The sequence below is a fragment of the Leopardus geoffroyi genome, chromosome C1 (assembly GCF_018350155.1).
Source record: "Leopardus geoffroyi isolate Oge1 chromosome C1, O.geoffroyi_Oge1_pat1.0, whole genome shotgun sequence".
NCBI classification, from domain to species: domain Eukaryota; kingdom Metazoa; phylum Chordata; class Mammalia; order Carnivora; family Felidae; genus Leopardus; species Leopardus geoffroyi.
In genome coordinates this window covers 126,063,217-126,085,908 of record NC_059328.1, presented here as the reverse complement: position 1 = coordinate 126,085,908, position 22,692 = coordinate 126,063,217, and the positions used below count along the sequence as shown (strand labels likewise).

The 22,692-nt window shown below is 42.6% G+C and overlaps 1 protein-coding gene across 6 annotated transcripts in view; it reads right to left on the bottom strand.

Moving 5' to 3' along the window:
* The window catches only part of MGAT5 (alpha-1,6-mannosylglycoprotein 6-beta-N-acetylglucosaminyltransferase), a 339,575-nt gene that overhangs the window by 174,729 nt on the left and 142,154 nt on the right, over nt 1-22,692 (bottom strand). For all 6 annotated transcript variants that reach the window (XM_045479607.1, XM_045479603.1, XM_045479604.1 and 3 more), the window contains exon 4: nt 21,779-21,943. In XM_045479607.1, the coding sequence (XP_045335563.1) occupies nt 21,779-21,943 (165 nt within the window). The remainder of the gene's footprint in view (nt 1-21,778; nt 21,944-22,692) is intronic.

Genomic DNA, 22,692 nt, shown 5'->3' with positions numbered 1-22,692 from the left:
CTTCCAGGAGGAAAGCACATGTTTGGCATAAACATATTACTTGCACAGTTTAGGCAGAGTGAGCCACTCTTGCTGGGGAATGGCAGGAACACTCCCAATATCCCACTTCCCAGATGCCAGCCATGGGGCCAACCTTGCCAGCAGGGCTTTCCAAGGACAGCACTCAGACCTGCTGTGCTGACCCTTTCTGCATATACAGCTGTACACCATACCTGAGTCTGTCACATCCCTATCCGTTAACACACAGTGTGCTGCCGTCAGCACGCCCTGCCTCACACAGCGCGTGTGAGCACGTGAGAAGCAGTCGCTGACAGCTCTGGGTCCAGGCCACGAACGATGGGCATTGTGTTGGCATATGCTCAGGAAGAGCCACAGAGGGGATGTGAGCACACAGCAAGAGAGAGGCAGTCTCCGAGAGCATGGCGCCCAGCAGTCATTCTCCTCCTAAAGTCCGCGAGGCAGGGCCAGGTCTACACGGCAGAAAAGCAGCCTCATCAAGCAATGACCATGCAACAGGCGACAGCCAAGCCAGGGTGCTCCACCCCGGCAGAAATACAGCCCTTGAGAATTCTGGATTCCAAGGAGATGGAGGTGATGGCCCCAATGGTGAAGCCACAGGAGGAAGCCTGGGGCCCTACAGACAAGTGAGCTGAAGGATGTCCAAAAACCACTGGTGGTTTAAACACGTGAAGAGTCTTTCAGCTTCCACATGCTAACCACTGGCATCTGTCTACTGCTTGTTATTTTTTAAATTCATTTGTTTTGAGAAGGGGCTGCAGAGAGGAGAGAGAGAGAATCCCAAGCAGGCTTAGCATGGTTAGTGCAGAGCCCGATGTGGGGCTGGAACTCACAAACCGTGAGATCATCACCTGAGCTGAGATCAAGATTCAGATGCTTACTGAGCCACCCAGGGGCCCCTACTGCTTATTATTGTTTAAACACAATTTCTTTCTGCAGTGCTGTGAAAACAGCAACAACGAGAGGTTTGAGCACATTAAGCCCCTTTTGTACATCTGGTATTTCTAGAAGGTGTGGGGAATGGAGAAAGAGAGGGAAAATGCAAGTGGGATGGCTTTTGGGTACCATTTGGCTACAAAAGCAATATTCCTGGAAACCAAGTACTTGGGAAATTTACAGAGGGGTAGGATTTCACTCACATATATCGTCTGAAGAAAAAGAACTGCCAGTGTCAGCTTAGTTATTAGTTTTTGCAGCAGGCCTGACAATCACACTTATTAGTTTTTATTCATGAGAATAAGGAACCATCAATTTTCACGAGCCTTTGCAAATACTTACATGGTGTTAAGCAACAAACAAATGTCTAGTTCAAGGGTTGGTGAACTTTTTTTAAAGGGCCAGACCATAAATGTTGTAGATTTTAATGATCTTTATCACAAGTATTCAACCTCTGCCACTGTCATGTAAAAGCAGCCATAGGCAATACCTAAACCAATAAGCATGGCTGTGTTCGAGTAAAACTTTATTTACACAAATAGGCTGTGGGGTCCATTTTGGCCTATGGGCCATCTGGTCTAACTCATATATAGCACTTTAAGAGGCAGAAACAGGTCTAGAATGGCCACTGAGGCTTTTAGCTGAATTGATGTTGACCTCTCTGATAAGAAATGCCTATCATGTGCCAGATAAAGCATTTCAGTGCCTCTATCCTCAAAGGAGGCTGCTAATGCCATGTCGGGGAGATAATCATACAAAACCAACAAAATAAAGGAGGCCTTCATTTCCAGACAGCAGCAACAGAATCCAAACTTCAGTGGGTGCTCAGGAGAATAAAAACAAAGACAAGAACAGGACATTCATATAATATACAAGTCCCATGAAACAGGGAAAACATTCCACTTCTCTAGTAATCACAGAAACACTTGTAAAATATCATTTTCTATATATTATATCAGCAAAGTTTTTTTTTTTTTTTAAGAAAATACCAAGTATTTAGAGAATGTAAAACAGGAATACTCATTTAATTGGTGAGAGTGTAACGTGTAATGTCGATCAAGTCTTAACACGTTAACAAGAGAGACTTCAGGTCACAAAGAGCAAAGGTTCGCTCTCTGGAGACGCTGGAACAAAAAAGGTTCTAGACCTAGAGTAGCACAGAGACTAGAGAAGTGCAAGTGAGGTCTCTACTCCCTATTTTCAAAGGCCCCTGTGTCCAGCTGTGCAGCAGAGTTTTAGCAGTGACACTTTTGGTCCCCTGGGCACTTGCGAACTCATCTCTGAGGAAACTAATCAGAGAGAGAAAAGACAAGTACAAACATCTGGGGTCTTCTCATGCCATCTTTGGTTCCCTGTGAGAAGACCCAGTAGCTGTCAACCCTCATCCACGGCAAACCACAGCACTGCATACGGCCTTCCCTCAAATATGAAGTAACACCGATAGGTTACCAAACATTCAAGAAAACACTCTAACATGAAAGAAATCAAAATGAACTCCTTAAGAGAAAGAGAAAAAGAACAAAACTTAGAAGAAACAGCAATAATGCAGAAAACAAAATTATTTAATGATACGGTAATCCTGGAATAAATATCTAACAGATAAGCAAAAAATATATTGATTCATAAAACCAGAACAAGAAAAGGATGCTATTGAAAGAAAGAAAGAAAGAAAGAAAGAAAGAAAGAAAGAAAGAAAGAAAGAAAGAAAGAAAGAGAGAGAGAAGGATGGGGCTCCTGGGTGGCTCAGTAGGTTAAACATCCGACTTCAGCTCAGGTAATGATCTCATGGTTCATGAGTCTGAGCCCAGCATCAAGGCTCTGTGCTGGCTGACAGCTCAGAGCCTGCTTTGAATCCTCTGTTTCCCTCTCTCTCTGCCCCTCTGCTGCTCTCTCTCACTCTCTCTCAAAAATAAACAAACTTAAAAAAAAAAAAAAAAAAAAAAGGAACCTTGAGAGAACAAGCACTCTGGTAAATGAAGACTAAAATAGAAGAATTAACACATTCAGGAGAAAAGCTGCATACAAAGTTATGAAAATAGTGCAAAAAGATGAACAGAAGGGTAAGAGGAGAGCAAAGTTAAGCATAAAGAGAGGGGAAATCAATCATGTATGTGCAAATTCCAATTACTGTTCTAAAAGGAAACGTGAGGTAGGGTAAGGAGCAAGGACGATTAAATAAATAGTTCAAGAAAACTTTCCACACAAGGAAGACCCAAACATCTCAATGGCAGGAGTCCATGAAGGGGTCAGAATCATGATGAAATATGGCCCACACCAGCTCAAGAAATGTCAGAACACAGGGCAGAGAGTAAATTCCAGAAGTTTTCAGAAGGGCCACAGGTCACACCCAGGTAGGAAAATGCCACTGGACTTCCCAAAAACAACACCAAAAACCAAAGAAACAGGTTTTCAGGTTTTTAAGGAAAATAATTCTTACACCTAGAATTTTACATTCAACTAATTTAACATTTAACCAATGTATCATTCAAGATAGAATAAAAATATTTTCCATTAACTAGACTTATTACAAATATCAAATCAATGTATTGTTTATCAGAAACTAATATAATGTACCAATTATGCCTCAATTTTTTAAAATCTTATTTTCCAATACTCAAGAAACTTCAAAAATTTTCTCCCCTTGTACTGAGGAAACTACTAGAAGATGAGCTTTATCCGGTTGAGGGAATAAACCAAAAAAGAGGAAGACATGAATCCAGGAACTAGGAGACCCAACAACACAGGAGAAGGGAAAGGTTCTTCCCAAGGCACAGGAACAGACAACCCCAGGACAACTGAACAGCAGGTCCAGAAAGCCACCAGGTCAGACTACAGCAGGGTAAAAGGCTCTGGGAAGAAAGGTGTTCAATAAAAAAATGTATCGGGGCGCCTGGGTGGCGCAGTCGGTTGAGCATCCGACTTCAGCCAGGTCACGATCTCACGGTCCGTGAGTTCGAGCCCCGCGTCGGGCTCTGGGCTGATGGCTCAGAGCCTGGAGCCTGTTTCCGATTCTGTGTCTCCCTCTCTCTGCCCCTCCCCCGTTCATGCTCTGTCTCTCTCTGTCCCAAAAATAAATAAACGTTGAAAAAAAAAAATTAAAAAAAAAAAATGTATCTAATGGACTCTTTGATCTGCTGGCCATATGAAGAGCAATTCTGATGGAAAAACTCAGAGCTGAATTTTGGTAAGGCCAAGAATTTTTGTCTGTTTTGTTCACACTGATGTACTTCCAGCATTCTGAAAGTAATTAGTAAATATTTATTGTTCTAATTAATTAAAACTAAGAAATTTAAGAATTAACTCTGAGAGAAACAAAAAGATATACCAAAAAGGCAATTCATTATCATACCATTTAACTGGATGGCTAAGCAGTGTCTTTATAGAGTAAGCACTGACCCCTCATTCAACAACAACAGCATCAGGATATCAGGGTTCTGGAGGATGAGGGAGAATGTGTGGGCAATGGTGTAGAACCACAAAATATAATGTAGGTTTGTAAGTAGTGTCAAAAAGCTAAGCTCCCATCCCCTGTTACAGAAAATCAGTAGATAATGTTGAAAATTGCAAGATAAAGAAAAGCAGGATAAACATGTTAATGAGAAATATGAAAACATAGAAGAAATAACTCAAAAAGTTAAAGGTATATTTGTATTTGAGGAACTGAAGTCAGCAATGGGGGCAGAAACAGAAGTATAGGGCAGGGGACTGTGACTGTTATAAGCCCATGGTATTTGAGGTTTAAAATTATGTACATGTCCTAATTTGATAAAAAATTAAAATTAAACCTAAAAAATGCTTATACTTCAGGCCTAGTCATTCTAGATCTAAGAATTTCTCCCAAGACAATAATCAGAGATAGGGATATGGGTTCACTACAATCATCTTTGTAACAGGAAAAAAGGGAGGAGAGATTTAAAAATAGGAACCTAGTTAAGGAAATAAGATTATATTACATAGTTACTTTAAAAATAAAGCTTTTAGGGGCACCTGGGTGGCTCAGTCGGTTAAGTGTCCGACTTCAGGTCATGATCTCATGGTTCCTGAGTCCAAGCCCAGCATCGAGCTTTGCACTGACAGTGTGGAGCCTGCTTGGGATTCTCTCTTTCTACTCTTGTTCTGCCCTTCCTCCCCATTTCATCCCCCAAAATACATGAACTTAAGAAAAAATTAAAGCTGGGGCACGTGGGTGGCTCAGTCAGTTGGGCAGCTGACTTCGGCTCAGGTCATGATCTCACGGTCTGTGAGTTTGAGCCCTGCGTCGGGCTCTGTGCTGACAGCTCAGAGCCTGGAGCCTGCTTCCAGTTCTGTGTCTCACTCTCTCTCTGACCCTCCCCTGCTTGCTCTCTCTCAAAAATAATAAACATTAAAAAAAAATTTTAAGAAAAATTAAAGCTTTTAAAGAATAAAAAAAAAATGAGAGAATGCTCCCTTAAAAATCAGGACTTAAAAATTACACGGAGTGCAACTGTCGTTTTTATGCATAGGAAAAAGAGTAGAAAACAATAATCATATGTTAACAGTCATGTGCTCTAGATAATAGGATTGCAAGTCCTTTTTATTTCTTATTTATTCTTTTCTCTATTTTCCAAATTTCCTACAATGACTTTGCATCACTCTATCAAGCATTTTTACAGTGTTTCCAATTTTTAAGGCAGGAAAAAAAATGAAAATTGGAAAACAGTTCTTAGTATTTCTCGAGAGAAAATGATCTCATTTGGAATATTTAACGGCAAGAAGAAAATTCAACGGCAATTAATACATGACATCAAAAAACAAAAACAACAACAACAACAAAAAGAAGACCAAAAAAATCAAAATTCAGAAAACAAAGTATGCTTAGCACTGGAAACATTTACCATCACATCCAAATCACAAAAAGGTCCTGGCTCTTAGATTGTCTTCCCTCCTGGGCTTAAACTATTCTTGTCTTTAAAAAACACCCCATGTGTCATCTTTCTGCATGATGTTCAGTGAAATTCTATCATCCCAGCTGTGGGCAGCATTTCTGAACACAGACTCAGGTTCAATCCAACTGCGGTCTGAATCCCGCTCAGGCTTTCACCAGCTTGGGCAGATTTGACACCATGTCCTACCCTGCTTTGCTTTTGAAATTGGAGTAATTATTTTGTAGGTCTGCTCTAAGAAAAATAAAGTATTTTAAAATGATTATTTGTGTCTGTTTACCATCGATAAACAGTGGTCCTATCTTTTTTGGTTCTGTTTTGTAAACACCCACAGATCTGATCTGTTCAGCTACATTCAGGAATAAACACCGTGTACTCAGCCCTCCATGGACTCCTCAGAATCGATGTGCCCCAAGTGCCAGGTTTGAGAATGGGTGAGAGGAGAATGGCTACAAAGACCAGTACTGGGCAGTGACTTGCCCACCGTGTGAAATGTTTACAACTGCAGCTTTTACTAAGAAAGTGGCTGTTTCAAAGGGAACTTGATCAACTTGGAAAGGATGTGTGAGCTCTCTTCTGCAAGTAACGAAGGTTCAAGAGACACAAGAGATGTTTAGCAGCAAAGTAACAAGCTATTCGGTTAGAAAGCAAATGAATCAGAGCTCTATTAGTTGGATTGGCATTTACCGAGGACAATGTGTTAGAGCCACACGAGGCATACCTAGGTGATTATTTTCACCATAATTTCATATAATGCTTTAAGTATTTTCTGTATCGCCTTCAATAACTCTGCCTTGAATTTCTACTGTCAAAATCTATAGAACGGCAAAGTATGATGAGATTTGAAGGATGAGGAAGGTTTGCACCATGATTAAGGAAGTGTTGAGAAGACCAGAGATTGTAAAATGCATACGATTATGAAAAGTTAGAATAAGCTTCTCATGAATTTCTGGCAAAATTCTAGAGAACGTTATTAAACAGATGACTTAACAGTACTGAGAATACCAATTAAACTAACAGTATCCACAGCTGCCTCCCTGCCCCTTTTTAAAAGGGTACTAAGACCAGGAATGGGGAAAAAAGGGAAATGTCCCATGACAGGACATCTTGACTTTAACCCCTTCACACTATGATGGGAGAGTGACAGGCTAGCTAGCTATATTTGTACGGGGTGAGCAATTATACTAAAACAATGTTCACCTATGGAACCATGTCAACTTGGAAGCTATCTCAAGTGTGGACTGAAAGCCAAATGAAATACTGAAGACCCATCTGGAAGAGAAAACTAACAATTCAGCAGACAACAAAAACGTTCAAGAGTCAATATAACATTTAAATATTTACAAAATAAGTAAAATAATACTTAATAGGGATCAAGGCAAAATTCCATATTCCAGGAATATAAATAAGTTTGACATGAGTGTGACAGGGGGGCCAAAGAAGAACAGGGATAGGGAGACAACTTGGCTTAACAAGAGCCCATACAGAACACACTGGAAGCTTTGGTCCTGGAGTCACAGCTGTAGCATGCTGTGGTTGCTATGCATTCAGGTTACACAGAGGCCCAGGGCACAGAACCAGAGGGCAAGGCCCCTCTTTTCCTCTGAGCTCTGGGTCCCTCCTTTTCTGGAGGAATGAACACAGTTCTGGCTTCCCACTGTATGTGGAGAGTACTGGCAAACTGGAGTGTGCTCAAAGGAGGGCAACCGGACGGGAAGGGATCAAGATTCTGTACCAGCAATGGCCCGGTGGCAGACCCGAGGATGGCGAGTACGTATGCCTGAAAAGAAATACGCCACGGGACACATCACCCAAGTCTGCCAAGATGAGTAGGACTTTGTCTGGAAGGCGAAGCCAGGATCAGCAAGTGGAAGCACCCACCAAGGGTTGCCCGAAGAACCTAGGCAGTTATCTTTTACAGTGGCTGAGCCCTCCCAGGGCCCCAGGGCACAGGCTGGTGCTGCACTCCAGGGAGCACCATTCATTTGGACCAAGGGCCACAGAACTTTTTCTATGAAGAGCAAGATCATAAGTATTTTCAGCTTTGGGGGCCATAAGGTCTCCATGACAGCTTCCACAACTTATCGATTCTGGAGCACAAGCACAGAAGCAGCCATGTAAGGAAGGCAAACAAGCAAGACTGTATTTTAAATCTGTGTTTACAAAAATAGGCGGTGGACCAGATTTGGCCCATGGGCCACAGTCAGCTACTCTTTGACGGAGACTATGATGCAAATGTGGTCCACGGAATTCGTGTGACATCTAGAATTGTTCAGATAAGGCTGGAGGATCATGCATCAAGGATTTTGGAAGGTCAGAGTTCCTCATTTCGGAGGGAAGATTAGGTCATGCTAATCTCTTTCACTTCTAAAAGGCCATGAGGGGCACCTGAGTGGCTCAGTCGGTTAAGTGTCTGACTTTGGCTCAGGTCATGATCTCGTGGTTCTTGAGTGTGAGCCCCACATCCAGCTCTGTGCTGACAGCTCAGAGCCTGGAGCCTGCTTTGGATTCTGTGTGTCCCTCTGCGTGTGTGTGTCTGTCTGTCTCTCTCTCTAAAAATAAACTTAAAAAAATAAAAAATATAAAAGGCCATGAAAGCCTGGCTCTGAAAAGAGAAATAGACAAAATGGATGATCTCACAGTCAGTTCTGACAGCAGCAGGCCCAAAACCCAGACCTTCTGGGTCCTGGTCCTATATTCCTTCAACAGAGCTCACAGCTCCTAGCCTGGTATCCTTCAGCTTGTGGCTGGCTGATGTTCTGAAATCTTCTTAATGCCACCTAGCCAAGCCAGCCACCAAGCCAGTCTTTGCTGCCCTGGCAACACACAGAGAGAACCCAGTGGGCAGGGGAATCTGTGAGTCTCCCCACCAGGAGACTAAGACCAGAGTTGTCAGAGACCGAATGTCATCTACAGAAGGGAGCTTTTTGCAGACTGGGAGGTAGGGCCAGACCTTCACCCCATGACTCCCAAGATTTTAACCCAAGTCAAAGGGAGCAGAGTAGTTGAACTCAAACAGTAAGAAAATTTGGACCCTGGGTCTAGACATACCATTATGACTTACTTATCCAAGTACCATCTTTCAGGACACATTAAACCATGACCAAAAACCCAGTGTAGGTCAAGCCTCACAAATACCACATAGAACTAATGACAACTTCACTGTGGCTTTCTGAGGACTCAAGGTCACACACTAACACTCCCAAACCAGAGGATGGTTTCTGTAAAAAATGAACACTACATTCTTCAATAATGTTTTTTTATTTGAATAGACAGGAACATATATACAAGAAATTGATCTCCACAAACTATGCCCACCTCATGACCAAAAGCCCAAATCCCACCCAAAATGTGTGATCCTTCTGCTAAAGTCTTGACTATATTTAGCTTATTCCTTGAAATAAATAGAACTTTCCCCCACTTTGGTGCCTCTCATACAATTTTAAAGCTCCTTAACGTTGGTTAAAAGGTCTATGGAACAAAGTCACACAGAGAGCCTTTTAAAACCATTTGCCAAAACCATTTTGATCATTATAACGATGACCATTATTTTCCGAGCACTGTGTGCCAGCCCTTCTTCATATGCACTTTTTCATGTGGCCTCCCAATGTCCTGGGAGCTAGCTTCTACAGTAGAGATGAGGGGATAGAGATGTTACTTCCCTCCACATGCTGGCCCAAGTCACACCACTGTTGGAACTCAGATTCAAACCCCAGCAGCCTGAGCATGGAGCCTGTACTCCTGTCGCTGCAAACACCTGGGTCTCATCACGTTCTGTCTACATGGAACAACCTCCCTCAGGGATCCTCATGGATCCCTCCCTCACTCATTTCAGTGTCTGTTCAGTGTCATTTCAGAGGTTTGTCCTGACAACCTACCCAATGTGAAACAGTACCCCCTTCCCCACTCTCTCCTCACCTGATTTACTGCTTGATTTGCAAATTTTTAGCAGAACTTTATCCTTTTTTATAATAAAAAAGTACATAAAGTCTTTCCTTTTGAAAACACCACCCTATTATTACATAAAGTCAAAGATAGAGATTGTGGCTACTTTTCGTCACTGGTAGCCTAGAAGCATGAAAACCACAGCTAAGGGAACCCCTCGGCACACTTAGATGACAGGTCAGCATGTCCAGCCACAAGCAAGCACTCATCATGGGCTTTCTTGGCCAACTCAGCTGCTACTAACAGCCCTCTACTTTAAGGGAATAACAGTCCTCCCTACATGGCATAGCCATGGGCCAAAACCCACCTTGTTAATCCTCACAACATTGCTGGAAGTAGAGGGAAGGCAGTTTCTCACCATGTTATTCTGTTTGATAGGGGCCAAAATGTAAGGAGAGAACATAGCTCAAACCATTACCTGTAAGACACCCGGTTGGGATCAAGAGAGCCACTGAGGAGAAACCAGTGGAACTTCAGTCAAGTGGTCTATTATGTTTCGATGGCAGACACCATTAGATTAAGCTTTTACTAATCTTCTCTTTGCCCCAACCCCAATGAACCCTGAAATAAAGTCCTAAATATTTACTTTGTTCTCCTGCTAATCTTGCCATAACTTGTACTGCTTATATTAACCATACTTAATGAAAGCAATTATTGAGAAAGTTCTATTAGCATAAAGTTTAGACAGGTTAATGACTGTCTTCCCTTGAGAGCTGAGCTCTACAGTACAGGAATTATCCTCCCTACTATGGAGTGAGAAGACAGGGAGGGGTCAGGCACAGTTTCTAGACTTCTGCAGTTTGCTGTCACCAGGACTGCATGACTTCTACCATAGGATTATGAAAACTCCTCTGTGCCAATTCCTGTCAGTCACTCCTATCCCTAACCTTGTCCTTAGGATGGCTACAGAGTTTAAAGGTCATTCCCAAGGCCAAAAGGTCAGGAAAAGCCAACAGGTCCTCTTGAACTAGGGTGAAAGAAGCTCTAGGCTGAGGGTCAAGAAAGGTATTGTGAGCACTGCCAAATACTCGCTCCTTCCTCCTCCAGTATGTGGTGTGGTCCTCCATTCACAACAGAAGCCCTAGTTTCTCACCTGGCTGCATTTCCGCTGTCTGACTCAAGGCCTGGCACCATCCCGGCAGTGTTGGTTGTATAAAACATACGACAGTGTTTGCCAGATTCTGTTTGTGCCCCCTCCCTCTTAATGAGGTTATTAACCCCAAAGGGCAGTGTCTGTGAGTAAGTGGGGTTAAGACACCATGCCAGGCTCTCAGATACATGATCTCACTGCATCCTCACGGGCATGTGAGGATAAGCGTTGGCATCACTATCTCCATTGTACAGAGAGTGAGGCTGAGGCTCAGTGGAAACTAGATGCCAACAAGGAGTAAAAAAAGGGGGCCAGGAGTTCTGTTCAAGAGTGTCTAACGCCAAAGACTAGGTCTAGCCTGTGACTGCCAAGCAGCTTCCAAAAATCCCTTTCCCCAGGTTGTCTATACTATTTTCCCTACAAAATACAGCATTAGGACTGGGTAATTTACATACTCAATAAGCAATGACCATGTACACTCTGGCTCACAGGTCAAATTCTCAGTCCGGTTAAGAAGTGCATGTCCCAATGGCCAAAAGTTACCAAGCTCTTAATTTGTGCCTGGCCTTGAGTGGTTCCCATTTATGAATTCAGAATCCTCAAAACAATCCCCTGGTGCAGGTACTTTATCACTATTTTACTGATGAGGAAACTGACTGGGTCTACACAGACACACAGATACACTTTAGACACACAGATAGGTAGCACAGCTAGAACTGGATCCAGGCTGTCAGCGTCCAGTCTGTGTCTAAACCACAATCCTATAGCTGCCATTCAATCTTGTCACCAACAAGGGGGTGTAGGGAGAGCATCAGCACAAATCCTTCATTTGACGCTCATTGTAGCCCTTCTGTAATGACTGTTTTAAGAGCCCATCTCTAGCTGCATGGAGGTAGAAAGTTCCCACTGTGAATGTTGACTTAAAAAGCTCACCAACATGAAAGGTCAAGACAGTTTGAAACCAGCTAACAGTGTCATCGGCCAGCTCTCACAAGGCCAATCAAAATGCAGTTTCAACTTTCTGTCGACCCCAGACACATAGCTCCCTGCTGGCTCTGTCAATGCTACAGGTCCTCAGCTTGACATAAATGGAGTTGGGTGCTGTGATCCTGAGCATGAGGTCTGCTGAACGTGCAAAGGTAAAGGAGACATAGAAAAAGGAGACCATTGTGGCCAGTAATGAAGATGACATCTGCTGCCCAGAACTGTGGGGCAGCTGTGTCCTTCTGAGTGACACATCTAACTATATACCTCTTTGCTTCCTTTTTAAACTCAGCAAAAAATTTTAGGCCACCTTCACCACATCGGCCTTCTCTCTTCCTTTTCTGAGATACACTGAGAAGGAAAAAACATCAACAAAAACTAGTAACTGATTTTCATTTAGATCATCTAATTTTAGAAGCTATGGGTATGCAAAGCCAAAAAGCACAGCTTAAAAGAAAATCCATCAAAACCCCACAAGCTTCTGTACCTAAGAAACTGTTTTAACTACCCAGAAACAGATACAGTCCCCCACCCTCATTGAAACAACTTTAATTCTACAATTTTTCCCAATTTTTAAATCTCAGGCTTTGGAATGCCTCTACTAAAATATGTGTCAACAAAAACAGGTAAAGGATGGGGGTGCCAGTTTGGTTCAGTCATTTAAGCTTCCAACTTTGGCTCAGGCCATGATCTCATGGTTCAGGAGTTTGAGCCCAGGTCAGGTTCTGTGCCAACAGCTCAGAGCCTGAAGCCTGCCTTGGATTCTGTCTCTGTCTCTGTCTCTGTCTCTGTCTCTCTCTCTCTCTCTCTCTCTCTCTCTCTCTGTGTCCCTCCCCTGCTCATGCTCTGTCTCTCTCTGTCAAAAATAAACATTAAAACAAACAAACAAACAAACAAACAAACAAACAAACAGGTAAAGGATGGAGTGCCCAAGACAAGGGAGTATCTGTGAGAAACCACATGCTATGCTGTGGCTGCAGAATGTCTACTAAATCAATACCATATGTAGACTGATAGCACAACTGTATATACATACCTCATTTAGCCAAATTAGACTAAGTGGGATCGGTTGCCTTCTGATTAAAACAAACAAATCTATTTCAGTATGTCCCATCTCTGATCCACTCAACAGCCCTGGGTGGGGACATTTTTATAAACAAAAGTAAAGCCTACACAAGTGTCAAGGTCAGTCCCACAGTGCACGTTCCTAAGGGCTCCTGTTCTTCACCCTCAAGTGGCTGGGAAGAACAGGATTCTCCACAGGAATACATACTCTGATGTTTTAAAATGAAGAAAAGCCACGTACTCTTTGAAAGGTCAGTAAGAAGTCCAAAGGCATTAAGATTGGTAGGTTCCTGCATTTCTGCAAGGACTATTCATTCGGGGCAATCTCTTGTAGTATAGCTAGTTCGAACTGTTGAAATCCTACTTAATAACTAGCCACCAAAAGTTACAAAATGATTATCTTATTACAACACCTTAGTTTTCAGAAAGTGTAGTAGAGCAAAAGCATTTTCCCCTTTGAACAAGTTAGCAGTCAGCTTTCCAGGTGCTTCTGGGACTTACTAAACTATTCAGGAAACTGTCAAAGCAGGCCATGGCAGACACAGTGATCTAGAACTGACCACGTGGTCGCCACCGTCCTGATAAAAGTTCTAAGACAGTGGTTGACCTGGCACATGTCCCAGAGAGGGAGAAGGGTATTCAGCTGGATACCTATTCAGAATCTGCTATCTTGCCAGACTCCCAGCTAGGTACTAGGTCCAAAAGAAAAATGTAGGGTATTTTGCCCATGCCTTTAAGGAGCTTAGAGCCTGGCTGTGGAGACAGGCAAAGCATAGGAAAGTCCAAGGATGTACACAGCACTCGTGCGAATACAAAGCAAGGGCACCGGAAGGCTTGGAAGGATCTCAGGAAGACTTTTTATGGGAAACAGTGCTTCAGATGAGTCTTGGAAAAGATGGTAAATTAGAGCCAGGAAAACGGAAGGTCATTCCAGGCTGAGGACAAAAACATGTAAATGTATAAGAGCATAAACAAACAGCATGGCATGGGTGTGGCTGGCTCGAGCACAGCTGGTGCACTCAGCCACAGCAGCCTTTAACACAGGAGAGAACGTCTGGCTGGCTCAGTTGGTTAAGTGTCCAACTTCAGCTCAGGTCATGTTCTCACAGTTCATGAGTTTCAGTACCACATCAGGCTCTGTGCTGACAGTTCGGAGCCTGGAGCCTGCTTTGGATTCTTTCTTTCTCTCTTTGTCTCTCTCTCTGTCTGCCCCTCCCCTGCTCATGCTCCCTCCCTCCCTCCCTCTCTCTCTCTCTCTCAAAAATAAACATTTTTTTTTAATATATGAAATTTATTGTCAAATTGGTTTCCATACAACACCCAGTGCTCATCCCAAAAGATGCCCTCTTCAATGCCCATCACCTACCCTACCCTCCCTCCCACCCCCCATCAACCCTCAGTTTGTTCTCAGTTTCAAAAATAAACATCTAAAAAAATAAAATAAAATGGGAGATGAAAGGTCAGCATTCTAGAAGCTTTGTCCTCTGAACCCTCAAGAAAAGTTGGAGTCAGCCTTAGGACAACTGTGGGAATCCAAACCACAGTGTGGTAAGGGTCTCTGGTAGTCATTCCTATTTTATCTGCTTGCTGCCTGCAATCTGTTTAGGGACCCTGTCCCCAGTTTGAAACCCCAGGGTGACCTGCATGATCCAGTCACATCCAATCAAGATGTCACTGAGCACTGTGACTAGGTCATGGATAGGCAAGATGATCAGAATCTTCCCCGAGAATGTTGCCAGAAACCTAGAGGCTTCTGTGACCCTTTCTGCCACCACCCTGGGAAGATGGACTTAGAATGAAGCCAACTCAGAAGGCAGTACAGCTGAGTTTCTTAAAGATGGTCCCCACGTCTATAGCCAGCAGTGCTGAGCTCAGCACCATCTCTGGAACTAGCTAACTGCATGGGCCCTAAACTCCCTTTCTGTTTACGGTTTTTTGCTTCTTGCAAAGAAATTATTGATAAACAGGTGGGTTTCCTACTAAGCCTTTCATAAAGGTCAGGAAGGATTGACAAAAAAGGTCTATTTGGAAACTGAAAGTTTAAAGCACTCAAATGAAGAAACATGTATGAAAATATTTTCTAATCTATACAGCACTACACAAATATTAGTCATTTCATTCACTATCAGTGGTGATATTCTAATAAACAACAAACACTCATTTAGGGCTGACTTTGTATGAGGCATGGTCTAAGTAGTTTATTTATCTCAATCCTCACAAATAATCCCCATGAAATGGGTAACTACTATTTTTTCCCCAATTGTACAGCCATAGAAAGGTTAAGATGCCTAAAGTCACAAAGGAATGAACTGACGGAGCCGAGAGCTGAACCAGGGCAGCCTGGCTGCAAAACACTGCCCTCCGCGAAGTCTTTCATGTCCTGAGCACTGAAACCAATGTCCCAACTTCCTTTACGCTGATATTCCTAAACAAGTGGCTCGCAACAAAGCAATCCACATTGACATATGGGTACTGTCTTCACAAGATCCCGTCTTTGCTGGCTTGTTTCATCAATAAAGGCATCACCCAGTCATGACACCAGCTCCTCCCTCATCCTCGCTCATGGTCCACCAGGTCCTGCTCACATCAGCTCCACCAGACATGGGTTTCCAACCCCCCCTTCCCCTGGGCATCACGCACATGCCTCGTTTTAGGCCTTCCCCTGCCCAGTGCACTAAACTCTCTCACCTGGCTTCCCAGAGGACCCCCTTTAAAGCACCCCACTTCCACATGGCCACCAATTCTTCTCTGAAAATACAGGTCTCATCTTATTATCCTCCTTTATTTAAACCCTCCTCAGCTGTCACTGCCTACAGAACAAATACAAACTCCTGAGTTTTACAAGGAAAACTCTTCATATATTCCCTCAACCTACCTTTTCAGGATGGTCTCCTTTTCTACTGCTCCAAACACGCTGTGTAGGGTGTTCCATGCTGTAAAGTAGATCTTGGGGGACCTGTCTTATTTTCCTTAACTAATTTAATTTACTCTCTCATGTCTTGATAATTATATACTCTGCTTAAAATTAATAAAATAGAATTTCCTCTAAAACATTTTTGTAATTTAAATCCACTCAGACTACTTTGCCATCATTATTCTGAATTAGCAGCTCTTTCATGAAAAGAAATAATTACCTTCTATATAAGCAGGAGTAAAATGTGTGTTGCCAAAAATTTACTGGTTTGGGTCCAGGAAAGGAGTTTCTTAAGGTCAGGAGCCCAAAAGTGCCTTCTGGGAATTTATGGAAATCTCTTTCTTGGAGGTCTCAAAGATCGGTTGCAAAGCTAACAGTTGTTGGGGCTGAGGACTTGCAACAACAACAACAACAACAACAACAAACCTTGCTAGGAAGAGAAGAGGAGACTTTAGGTCTCAGCTGGCTCATCAGGAAAGTGCAACATCTCCAGCATGTTTCTGCAATGGTAATAAGTGGAACACCTCCAACAATATCCTGTAGATATGAGTTTCTCAACCACAGTACAAGTGATATTTTGGGCTAGATAGTTCTCTGTAGTGGCAGCTAGCCTGTGCACTGTAGAATGTTCAGCAGCATCCCTGGCCTCTATCTACTGGACGTCAATAACACTTCCTCAGTTCGACAACTGAAATGTCTGCAGACACTGCCAAGTATGGCCAGGGGGGCAAAATCGCCTGCAGCTGAGAATGAGAGCTATAAATACCATGCTCAAAGGTCAGCATCATTTCTTCTGAACTATAGTTTTCTTTGTCTTCCTCTTCCTGCCCTCCTCCCTCTTCATGATAAAAACCAAAACACCATGACCACACACAATGTGAAAACCACACCAACAATGACAGATTTTTCTAGGAAGATACCATAAGAATTGTTCCTGACAGGTAGCCACATATTTATTCCTGCCCCTACAAAGAATGAAACAGAAAGAGACATGCAGGAGAAAGACACAGTTGTCTCTTGCTCTCTGCCCCGTTTTTTGGTAGCATTTGGGGGGGGTGCCACTGCCCGGCTGTTACCTGATCCTGAGAAAGCCACTTGTTAAGCTGAGCACAGGGTTGGGGCACTTCAGGTGCTACCCAACCCACAAATGACAGTGTGGGTAACCCAAACAAGGAAACAACACAGATGCAACTTAATTTCAAGGTCCATTAGCAGCACGAAAGGGGGAAAATTGCACTTCCAAATGCAAGTCCTGAAACTCAGCAGGGACATTTTTCATTTTCAACTTTTAAGTGGTAGAATAATAATTATGGTTCTTTTTTTATTATTATTATTATTGAGAACAGCATCCAGGCTCAAATATGTTGCACTTCACCTGCAATACATTGCATGTGGCTACTGATGTTTGGAAAATGCTGGGCTAGCTAACATTCAGTTTAGACTAAATATTAGAAAACAGCCACTGGAGTTGTGCCTGCATCTTCAATTTTGTGGCTGTGTTTCCCAAATGACCTTGTAAGTGTAACAGGAAAGAAATGTTATCATTAAGTTGTGCCTTCTAGCTAACCCTGAATGCTGGCCAGTTATTCAGCTTATGTTGAATGACAACAACTAGCTCTTTAAAGTATAAATAAATAAATAAATGCAGAGGAACACATGCATTTATTGCCTCAACTGATGGAGAGAGAGAGGCACAATGCGCCCATTACCCAAAATATTATAATCTAGAGTTGTACCCATCACATTCTATAAAAGCTCCACAGCACAGAAGGATCTCTACAAAGCTCAGACATGACAGACCCCCCCCCCAAAAAAAAAAAAAATTCGACTTCATTGATGATGTCTTCTAAGGTCTGAGAGAGGGAAATAAGATATCAAGCACCACTTCCAAGCAATTCCCCACGAGCAGAAATGGAAAAGAGAAACCAGAAGGAGAAACTTCTTTTAGCAGTGAAACCAAATGCCATCCCCTCCAGCATAATCCAATCAATGTGGGCATTTACTGAGCATTCCCAACAGGGAGGCTTTGAATAAGACGTTAGGGACAAAACAGATTCAGTGGACACTGTCAGTCCCCAGAAGGCCAGCATTGTCATTGTCACATATTTTTTTTTACCTTCTCCCTATGTTAGCACATGGCAAAGATGCTATTCCAGTTCCAATGCCATTCCCTCCACTTCATCATTTAAGATAACAAAAGTAGAGAAAAGAGGAATTGGTCTTTCCAAAAACAAAAATGTCATTCTGAAAGTGGATAATTTTGGCAAAGAAACATTTGAGTTCTTTCAGGGAATATATCTAGAGAAACTGATTTACTATGCAATTGGTTGCAGGGTGTGAATTTTTCTTAAATCTGGGTTTTCATTTCTTCGATTCACCTTCATCTTCAACAAGATAAACCAAGCTCGAAAATGCAGTTCAATCTAATTCTTGATTTCAATCAAGTTCATTTCCAGCTAAACTTCTCTAGGGGAACATCACTTGCACATAATAAAAAAGCCCAGGAGTGATAAGCCATTTTGGATAAAAGGTACAGAGAACACAGCTAAACAGAGAAAGGGAGCACTCACGCATGCGTGCACACGCGCACGTGCACACATGCATACGAGTACGCGCACACACACACAGAGCTATCCCTAAAAAGAAAATAAATTTAAGGAACCCTTCTTCAACTGCTATGGTACCCAATTTAGAAGCAGTTTATAGCCAACCAGAAGATATATCAGCAAGCAATAAGACACAACAGTAAGCAATCAGAAACATCAGCAAGCAATAAGACACCAGAGTAAGCAGTAAAGACACACCAGGGAGAACGTTTCTGAGCAATTACCACATGTCTTAATGCAAAAAGAGAAAAAGAAAAACTTCATTCAATCAGCATTGGAACCCTATAAAAATGAACCCTCTCACAGCTCAAGTGCCATTTCTGCTACGACAAGAGAGGTAATGAGGACCGTATGGCCACAGATCAGAGAGAGGGCAAAAGCAGCAATAAATGGTTTTTTTTTTTTTTTTCCTGAACAAGGGTTATAAATTTAAGTTTTTGTCCTTCTTTTTGGCACCACAATCTACAGGTATGGCAAATAGTTTAGAAATATGTTGTTTGACTGACAAAATATAAAGGCCCCACCACCCTCTGGGAGAAATAAAGTAGGATGCCTCCATTCTTTCTTTCACTTCTATATCCATTGTGGCCATCACAGTGGCTAAGGGAGGAAAGCACATGCACACATAGGGACAAGCTTGCTTTTGCAAAGGTTGGTCAAAGAAACAGACAATTAGACACAGAGAACTTTTTTTTTTATCAGACAGGTTATTAAATATCCCAGAAAACTGTCAGCTCTCCAGGAACCTCTAAGAAAATAGTAACCTATTTTTCTAAACTCACCCATTTGTGATGATTTACAAGATGATTTTTTTTTTTCAACGTTTATTCATTTTTGGGACAGAGAGAGAGACAGAGCATCAACGGAGAAGGGGCAGAGAGAGAGGGAGACACAGAATCGGAAACAGGCTCCAGGCTCTGAGCCATCAGCCCAGAGCCCGACGCGGGGCTCGAACTCACGGACCGCGAGATCGTGACCTGGCTGAAGTCGGACACTTAACCGACTGCGCCACCCAGGCGCCCCTACAAGATGATTTATAAGTAAGATGGAGCACACACTCTATATGGTGCTTGGTCTTAAGCTGAGCTCAGGGGGTTCCAGGTCCCTACCAAAGGTCCCCCCTTGCCCAAACACTTAAACTCCACGAAACCAGTGAAACCACTAGCTTCTTGTAGATGTTGAGAAGACAGAGTACAATCATGTGCCTCCAAGAGTTCCAAACAGTAACTGGTTATTTACTGGGAGGTTGCTAGATGTTAGTTTCCTTCTCTTCCTTCCAATTATTTTCTGGGTCACGATGCATTTCTAGTCTGTAACTCTTCCATGAGGCCCCTATGCCTCAATCCTACCCACCTTCAAAATTTACCTTCCTGTGTGAGAAGCCTTCACAGCTACCTCCACTTACAGGATCACCATTTGTGTGATTTTATGCATATATATTATTTTCCTAAGTGTCCATTAAAAGTCTCAAAGTGTATCACACGCAAAATATACCAAGGAGTGACAATGAGGTTAATTAATTATTAGACACAACTCTAAATTTTCTCCCTCCTCCCCCCTAAAAGAACACATGAAATACTTTGGTTCTTTAATTATTCGTAAACGCAGAACCAGTGGCACATCAAAAGGAGACCCACTCAGAGCCAACAACTTAGAGAATGTGTTCAAGAGGTTTGTGTTACCTGAGTAAGCTAGCTCCATACGTGGGGCTGGAACCCCATGTGAAAGAAGGAGCCACCAACTCCCTCCCTCCCCTATTTCATTCCTGGACGTCTACCCACAATTCTATACCCTGGGGCTTGGAGCCCAGGCAGCGAAGTCTCCCTGTAAGCCTGGCACACAAACAGGACAGTCAGTGGCAGCAAGATCCCTTACCAGGGCCGAGAATGACAACAGGTATGTTTACGTGGGCCTCATAGAACAGAGGCAGTGAGAGGCAGCAAAGCTAAAGGCAGAACACCCCACTCCACGTCTGGAAACAGGATAATGCAGAATGCCATGAACTCAGAAAGGACCTCTTCAATAGCATTTCCTACTGGGGACAGGAATGGGGGAGTAGAGACCGGAGAGGCATGGCTTCCATTTATTAATAAGCAGCTCAACACAGTGGGAGGTTTTCTTGTCTAATTACAGAAGCTGTTGGAAACTGCAGGGAAGATAGGATTTATGGCCCAGATGACACTGTCTCTGTGTTGTAATTAAAAGTTATTTTTAATACCTTTGTTTGGTTGGATACTTTGGATTATTAGAAATATATTTTGTAATTTAATACTTGCTAAAGGGCAGAACAGAACAAAAAGGTAATACAACAAGCTTGCATAATGTGAAACAATTAAATGTTTTGACACTGGGAGGTAGGAAAGGAAAAGAATTGCTCCCACTTAAGTCCATGCACTTCTACAAGTCAGGGGTAGAGGTAAACCAGAAAGTACTAAGTTAGATTTTCAAAGTACCAAAAAATAACCCAGCTACTTATTTTATCCACTAACTAGAATTTGGATACCACCACCACGAGTGTAGACAACTCACAACTGTTCACTCAAAGCACCTCATCCTAACCTTGAGCTCTTCGCTCTGTCCTGGGTTTCTAAGAAATGACAGTGGTCACCCTAAGAAGACCAAGTCCTGGCTCAACCACAAAGACCCAGAGGCCAACCCCAGGCAGTGCAATGGGGAATCTGATGTAAGCGATGGACAATATGTGCTGTGTGTGACGTGGGCATTGTTTTTAATCCATTTTTCTTCTCTCATCCAATTTTAAGAAGGGACTAGACAAAATGCATCCCAGTGAAAACTGCAGGGTTTTGTCCATGAGCGGCTACAGAATCAGGCCAAGATCAGGCAGGGGCCATTTATTTCCTAAGTGCCATTTCTAGAATTTACATTTCCCCATATACACATAGGAGGCATTTTCTACAACGGTGGCTCTTCTTGAACAACAGGAAGGAGACAGTCTATTATATGGAACAGACTTTTGAAACTGATAAAAATGGGAAGGAGAAAGAACCTCTAACCGGCATGAGCTTCCCAGATAACCTGTTTCATTTCATCTTTATCCATGCTACAAATCTCCTCATTAAATGTGAATTCCAGGAGCTCATTTCATGAAATGTGTCACAGAAACCACCAGATATTACACATCATGATGAGACTTAAAACGTGTTTTAACATGTTCATCAAAAATAAATTTAAAATGAGCTTTTCCAGGGCCATACCACGTTTATGGGATTTATACCAGTAAGAACCACTGTACTGCTTTACTCTTTTCCCAGTTGTAAGCGGGGTCTGACTCCATGTCAGGGACAATTGCTCTTACCTGCCACATTAATTTTCTCAAGTGCTACCAAGCTGGGAACAGCCGTGGTGGAGTTGGTCGAGTTTGTTCCTGTGCCATTGATTACGAGATTGTCCACCTTTGACTCTAACTTGCCAATGCGCTGCAAGATATTATCCAAAAGCACAGCAAGTGTTTTCTTCAGATCTGTGAAAGAAAATGCAAAGAGTTGAAAAATTCTTTGGCCCTTGTATGTTTGTCTGGCTCATGCGCTCGCTCACACTTTCTCTTCTCCCACCCACCACCTCTCTGTCTCTGACATGAAGAACAAAGGGTGGCACAATCAAAAAGTACTGCTTAAACACCTACCCTAACAAACCATATCTGTTTTTTTTTTTTTATTTTTTTTATTTTTTTAATGTTTATTTTACTTTTGAGAGAGTCACAACACAAGCAGGGGAGAGGGGCAGAGAGAGAGGGAGACACAGAATCCAAAGCAGGCTCCAGGCTCCGAGCTGTCAGCACAGAGCCCAACACAGAGCTGGAACTCACGAACCGTGAGACCATGACTTGCGCTGAAGTCAAATGCTTATCTGACTGAGCCACCCAGATGCCCCTTTAACAAACCATACCTTAAAGATGACAGTGGCCCAGAGAGCACAAATCAGTCTGTTCTGCAGTCCATGTAAGGCAGTAAGTGACATAAAATTAATTCCAGCTACTAAGTTGATAGAGAAGACTCTGGGTTACTTAGCATCCTATCAATTTCATTGTTATTTTTAGTGCTATATACTCTAGTATGTCCTAATTTTTTTTTTTTTTTTTGCAAAGTCTTTATTTCGGTTGGTTACTTACAGAAATAATAGAAACTACAATTCTAGATTCTAGGCATGCTGGGTAACTCAAAGGTATCTGTAGTGAAATTTAGAAAGATACTTAAATTAAGACCAGATTCA